We start from the raw sequence: 6,917 nt of genomic DNA on the forward strand, positions 1-6,917 counted from the left end.
TTCTGTTCCATTGGTCTATATGTCTGGTTTTTTTTTTGTTAAAGAATGAAAGCAACCAGATCAGGCTCTCTAGGTAGAAGTAAGGACTCAGAGGTGCAGTATCTCTTTCCAGCCGCTGGGGGAGCCATGATTTACTGTCAGCCTTGAGTACCTAAATCCTCTCCCTCCCCAGTCATAGGTGTTGTCTTTGGGTCTCCTTTTCCCTTGTTTGAGAATCAGTGGTCTCCCCGAGACCTTTTCATACCCAGGCTCAAGAATGATGCAGTAGAGCAATGTCCACAATAGCCAAACTATGGAAAGAGCCTAGATGTCCATCAACAGATGACTGGATAAAGAAGATGTGGTATATATATACAATGGAATATTATGCAGCCCTCAAAAATTGAAATCTTGCCATTTGTAACGACGTGGATGGAACTAGAGGGTATTATGCTAAGCGGAATAAGTCAATCAGAGAAAGACAATTATCATATGATCTCACTGGTATGTGGAATTTGAGAAACAAGACAGAGGATCATAGGGGAAGGGAGGGAAAAGTGAAACAAGACAAAACCAGAGAGGGAGACAAACCATAAGAGACTCTTAATCTCAGGAAACAAACTGAGGGTTGCTGGAGTGGAGGGGGGTGGGAGGGAAGGGGTGGCTGGGTGATGGACATTGGGGAGGGTATGTGCTATGGTGAGTGCTGTGAATTGTGCAAGACTGATGAATCACAGACCTGTACCCCTGAAACAAATAATACATTATATGTTAATAAAAAATGCAAAAACAAGAATATGATGCAACAGTCCTAGCTCAGCCCATAGCGCGCAGCCCAGCCCGCCTGGGGTTGAAGGCTTCACGCACCTGTTTAATAGCGGCGGCCATAGAGCTAATGGTCATGACAGTGAGTAATAGTAGTTATGCCAATAGTAGGACAATGCATTTTACATTACAATTAGTTTCTTGCTCAGGTGGGCTTGGGGATGGGTGGAGGAAAGGGCTGGCTCAGACCCCTTCTTCCCTCCACTCCAGCCCTTGGTGATCTGAGTTCTCACCGGAGAGTCTGCTTCCATTCCGCAGAGTAGGAAAGTTCCTTCTTGGCTTGGCAATGCCTTCTGAGACCTTGGCTGGAAGGCTGGCCTGTTCAGTGGACTGTGTCTTTCTCCTTGGGACCCCAGGAGCCCGAGGGGTGGCGGAGCTGGGGCTGCTGACGTCCTTCTGGGTGCCTGTGGACTCTGAGGGCTTTTACAGGAATGGAGACCCTTTGCTGCGCCAAGAAATGCTGAGGCTGTGGGCAGAGAGGTGTGTCCAAGGGGGCTCTTGCTCTGTCTGACTTCTAGGATCCCCAGGTGGGCAGGACAGGGGGAGACAGTTTCCAGCAGTATGGAAGGGGGGCAGCATCATGGCTCCAACTATGAGAAGAGACGAAGAAAGAGATGATTTGAAACTGGACAAGGTGGTGATGTATGCAAAATTAGCCTGCCTTTTCTTTGCTCCTCCCTCTTTTCTAGGCAAGTATCTTGAGCCTTCCCACCCTCCTCCTTAACAGAGTCTGTTCTCTGGAAACTCTGTGCCAGAGGATAGAGAATGATAAAGCTGGGTATGTTCTATACCCTAAGACATTTGCGTTTATTTGGAATCACAGATCTAAGGAATTTCAGCTCTTCCTGGTGGAATCGCAGGTTGTTACTGGTGGGGAAAATTATTTAGTATGTAAGGGGTCATCGTAGAGCCATTTAAGTCAAAGCTAAGGATGGTTTGGTACCTTTAGGGTAGAGGAAGGGAAGGAGGGCACAACAAGTGGGGCTCACCTTCCGGACACTATAGATCCAGTTGAGATAGGCTGTGACCTTGGTGTATACTCCCGGGGTACTGGGGCCCCCACAGCCATGGCCCCAGCTCACGATACCCACCACTTGCCACTGGTCAGAGTGATACATCAGGGGCCCACCGCTGTCACCCTGTGAGACACCAGAACAGGGGTTGCTGGGGAGGGCAGGCAGGGGTGGGGTGGAAGAGTGGGCTTCTTTTTCTTCCCCTCCTGGAGTTGGCGCATCTGTTCCTCTGTGCTCCCCACTCCTCCCCACTGCTCTGTGCTGTTCTGCCCTCACCACCTCTGCTCATGCTGTTCCTGCAGCCTGGAAGGCCCTTCCATTTGGGGCAAAGGGGTTCTGTTTGTGGTCAAGTAAGTTGTTGGTGTGCTTTCTCTCAGACTCACAGGGCACACTAGCAAACTGAAGGCTCTAAGGGGTTCTGCAGTGAGAAGCCCGATTCTCTTTGTTTAACCCAGTACTTCCCAAATTTATTTAGCTGCTCCCGGGATGCCTGTCGTATGCCAGGTACCATTCTAGACAACTGGGATTTGGTCAATGAAAAGAACAAAGATCCTGGCCTTCGGGGAGCTTAGAGTTACCCGGAAAAGAGAGAGACAATAAGCAAACAACACAATAGACCAGAATGTGTCAGATAGTGAGAAGAGCACTTTGGGTGTCTGTCCCAGCTCCTGTAGCCCCTGAGACTTTGTCCCTCAGAACGCAGTAACACCATAGCCTAACTGCCCCCCTTGCGCACCACTATGAGCTCCCCAAGGGAAGAAGACACTGTCCCCCAAACCCAGTATTAACCTCACATTCAAGAGATGGCCAAGAGCTACCTCTTGAGTGGAGGGATTTAATGACTGAGAATGGGGGCAGGAATAAGGTTAGGGCCTTTAGTGAAAATGCCTTGGAAGATCCTCTGGGGGTGGAGGGAGTGAAAATGTGTTCAGGGACTGACTGGTCAGTGGGGTTGGCGGGGCAGGCATTGCTCCAGGGCTCATCCAGCAGGACATGGGTTTTCTCTAGTCTAGTTAAGCATCTTGGCAGTTCTAGAGAAAACAGACCTGGTGTTCCTGCCCTCACGTGACTCCTACTCCTATGCGTGATGGGAAGTAAGAGCAGGTGGGGTGGGTAACACCATTTTTGTAGATGAAATACACATTTGAAATCTTTCTGCTTGTCTCTGTCCATCCATTCATCCTTCTATCCTTATCTGACTGTAATCCTTCTTTCCCTCCCTCTCTCCCTTCTTTTCTTCATCACACATTGAGTGCCCACCATATGCAAGACTTCATATGGAGTCACCGGCCCTTGGACTTAATTGTCTCTCCGGGACTAATATCTCTATCCAAGGAACTCCCTCATGCTCCCACCTGGCAGGTGTCCACGCCGCCCTCCAGGATGCCTGCGCACAGCATCTGCTCGGTAACTTCCCCCTGGTAGGCATCCTCCGCGTTGCACCGAGTGTGGTCAATGAGCTGGACTGACGCCTGCAGCAGTGTGTCGGACATCTTTCCTGGGAAGTTGAAAACATACTCATATTCCTGTTCTTGCCTCCTACCCCCACCCCAGGATAATTCTGCGGGTTACCTGACACCTTGGTGCTTGGACTTCCAGGATGGATTTTTCTCAGGGATGGTCCTCCTTCCCATCACCTCTAAGAGCTGCTCCCTCAGCCCTATGGTCCTGAGCCCAGGACTTACCTCCATCCTGCTCTGTAAAGCCCCATCCAATAATCCAGAGCGGAGTGGCTGGAGTGAGCTCCTCATCAAAAAAGGGCAGGCAGATGGGCCTGACCGTGCCTGCCAGGAGCAGAGAGAAAGGGGAGAGCCTGGTGGCTAAGCACTCTGGAAAGGCTGACACCAGGGTTTCTATGACCTATGTTCCAGGGGATGTTAACAAAAGTGGCATAAGAAAATTCTGTGGTCAAATAAGTTGAGGAGATATAGTTTAAACATCATAAAAACAAATTAAAAATTAAAAGCCTTGTCATATCTTTATATACTAATGTGCCCCAAGAAGAGAGCTCTACTATAAAAATGTTTCCCAAACTTACTTGAGAATAGAACTCCCCCTTTTTTTTTTTCTCCAAAGGACCAGTGTCTTGTGGAACTGACAGTTGGAAATGCTGATGTAAATACTGTCCAAGCATGAGTCCTCTAACAGAGCTTCCAAGATTCCATGGGCTGCCTTAAGGGTGATGAGCTCTCTGCCCCTGGAGGAGACCAGGTGGGCACAGTAACCCTTTGGCGAGATATTGTGCAGGCTCTTGGCATTGGTTGAGGGTGGAAGATGGACTAGAGGATCTTCTAGTTCCCTTACAACCCCAAGATTGGATGAGTCTATGATTCTCACTTGAGGTGCTCCACATGGAGAAAATAGACCTCACAAGAATCCAGCAGGGGGTGGGGTGGGCTGTGAGCCGGCAGCTCAGAGGGGCCTCATGGCCCCTCACTGATGTTAGGCTGGTATATTCACGGGAAACGCATAGCTGGGGGCTTGAGAGGAGCCGTGATGTGCCCAAGGCCACTTAGTGAGCTAGTGGCAGAAGGGGATTAGAACCTGACCTGAGGGGTCTGTTCCCAGATGCCACCTCTCACCAGAGAATGTGAGTGGGAACTGCAGCTTCACGAGGGCAATGTCCTTCTCTTTGGGGTACGTGGTGTTGAGCTCAGTGATGAAGATGCTGGCCACAGGCAGGGATGGGAAGTTGCCCAGTTTGTCTGAGCCAGCCCTCACCTTCCAGGTGGAGACATCATGATACTTCCTAGGGGGGCAGAGACAGCGGGGTTCAGGCCTGAGCCAAGCATGTGTGGTCTTTGCCAAAAACTGGGTCCCCAGGACCCTGGGGATTGGGGTGCTGAATGTCCCTGCTTTAGGAGGTAATGATGGTGAGGCCAGGGGTGGTAGAGAAGGAGCAGGTCTGAGGAATCCCCTACGAAAGGCCAAATTCTAAAAAGGGATTTGATCCTTTCCCCCCAATGAAACCTGCCCAAGAAAACTTCTAACTGGAGGGCTGGGGAAGGGGCTGTTCCCAGTGCCTGAGCTCTGGGGTCCTGGCACTCTCTCCCCCCAGCACTTTTTACTGTCTGTTACTCATGTGGTACTCGTATTGTCAGTTACGTTATGTACTTGTCTATCTTTCTCCTCCAGACGCTCCTGCCTGCTTAATGTGCATGGGTGGTTTCCCAGGAAAGGACTTAGAGCTTTGTCAGATCTCAAAAAAGGTTAAGAATCCCTGGCTTACACTGTGAGTTCCTCTAAGGCGCTGACAGATCTAATGCATATGGGTACATAATATAGTACTCATTAGATGTTGAACGAACGAACGAATGAATGAATGAATGAAAGAAGGAAAGCGAAGAGGGCCTGGGAGTAGTCCTTCCCCACAGGTATGGGCAGGCCTCTCTCTGCTGGCCTGTAAGGGAATCTGTGCTTTATGCTTTTTAAGTTTAAAGTTTTTTTGCTATAATGGGGGAGTGGCAGTGACTCTCGACCCTGGAATCACTCCGGAGAAGACTGGCAGAGGGAGAGCATTCTCAGGACTCCAGGGAGATGGATGGGAAGAGCTTCTGTGGAGTGCATGCTAAGGGGCCAGACTGAGGACACTGGGTATCTGATTGCTTCCTGACTGGAAGAGGTCAAGCTTGGTGATCAATCTTGGTGACCAGTGTCCTCTGCTCAGACCCTGGGTGCCTATCATAGGACATCGTGTCCAGTGTCTCATTGGGGCGGCCACACCCAAGGACGTGGTCTGTGGAGGGAGGGCAAAGAGGGATGAGGACACTGGAACATAAGCTGGGAGACAGGGGACCCAGACACTCAGGCCCCTCCAAGGCTTTGAGCCCCCAAGGCTTCCTTGTGGTGCAGGCCTTACCTGAAGCAGTGGGCTGCCGTGAGGATCCAGTGGGGGTCCAGAATGCTCCCTCCACAGATGTGTTGTTTGTTGTACTGGATGCTGACCTGCCAAGGCCAAGAATCCACAGAGGCCGTCTCCCCGCCCACCACCCGAGGGGCTTTCAGGCTCTCCCCACAGGCTGGAGTCAGTAGGAAGGAGGGAGAAATCAGGAGTCAGGCTCTTGAGGGATGGGATTGCCTCCCCTTGGAGCCCCGTGTATGTCCCCTTAGAACAGAGCCCTTATGACTGGAACCTGGAGGGGTGGGGAGGACCAGGCCCATTTTGAGTTATTCCTAGGGAGCTGGTGTCCCAGACTATAGGCTTTCCCCCAATCTCCCACTTCTTTGTTGGGCTTCGGAAGTGTTTATATTATGAACATGGGCGTGTCCATTGTGCTGGGAATTCATGGCCTTCAAACCAAACAGGTGATGCAGAATTACAAAAGTCCTGCCCAGGTGGCGTGTCCCAGCCACTCCTGCGGAGTATCAGCAAACAGATGCCCACAAACTGCTCTGGGAGCCGGAAGTGGGAAGAAGGTTCCAGAAACTGGATCTTCCTATCCTAAACTCACCTTTCTCCAAGTCCCTTCCCCCGTGATGAGTGAGTCTCCCAGTTTGACACGCTATGCTCTCTTTCATATGCCACTGTCCTTGGCTTTTCCATCATGACCCTCAAGCTCTGGTAAAAGCCTCCATTCCCACCTCCCTGCCCTGCCCTCAGCCTCTCCAGTCCTGGCGGTCATGGCCACAGTGGTGGTTCTCCCAGGAAAATGCTGCCATCCTTTCTGGGCCTCTGCCAGCCAGGGGCTTTTCAGACACCTCTTATTCCAAACTCTGCTTTCTCTGTGTACCCCCCGCCCCCGCCCGCTCCCTTGCAGCCCCAGGGCATCTCTCTTTCTAGGGTAGAGTTTAAAGTCCTCCTGGCAGCTACCCACTCTCCTTAGCTAAAGTCTCCGTCTAGCTGAATCGATCTGCTTTTAGCTCCCTAAAAAGTCATTCTGCTTATGCTCGAGGAAATTCCCATCCCTGAGATGCTATCCTCTTGCTATTTATCTAAACCATTGATCCATTCAGCAAATTTGTACTAAGTGCCTACTGTGTTCAGGGATGCTGGGAAGAGAGTAGAGGACAAGATAGACGGACAGACGTGGTCTCTCCCTTCTTGGAGCCTACAGCTCAGTGTTTAGCCTGGGCACCACCCCCTGGGGGCCACCCAATCCC

At 51.0% G+C, this 6,917-nt stretch overlaps 1 protein-coding gene across 1 annotated transcript in view; it reads right to left on the reverse strand.

Moving 5' to 3' along the window:
• Window positions 1–725: 725 nt before the first annotated feature.
• The window catches only part of TMPRSS4 (transmembrane serine protease 4), a 27,278-nt gene continuing 21,086 nt past the window's right edge, over window positions 726–6,917 (reverse strand). The window contains exons 8-13 of the mRNA XM_031040183.2: window positions 5,677–5,836; window positions 4,400–4,566; window positions 3,503–3,601; window positions 3,173–3,315; window positions 1,794–1,943; window positions 726–1,394 (exon numbers count right to left, since the gene is read on the reverse strand). Of these exons, the coding sequence (XP_030896043.2) occupies window positions 1,383–1,394; window positions 1,794–1,943; window positions 3,173–3,315; window positions 3,503–3,601; window positions 4,400–4,566; window positions 5,677–5,836 (731 nt within the window). The 3' untranslated portion in view covers window positions 726–1,382. The remainder of the gene's footprint in view (window positions 1,395–1,793; window positions 1,944–3,172; window positions 3,316–3,502; window positions 3,602–4,399; window positions 4,567–5,676; window positions 5,837–6,917) is intronic.

This window comes from Leptonychotes weddellii, chromosome 11 (assembly GCF_054177405.1).
Source record: "Leptonychotes weddellii isolate Sample4059 chromosome 11, ASM5417740v2, whole genome shotgun sequence".
Lineage (NCBI taxonomy): Eukaryota > Metazoa > Chordata > Mammalia > Carnivora > Phocidae > Leptonychotes > Leptonychotes weddellii.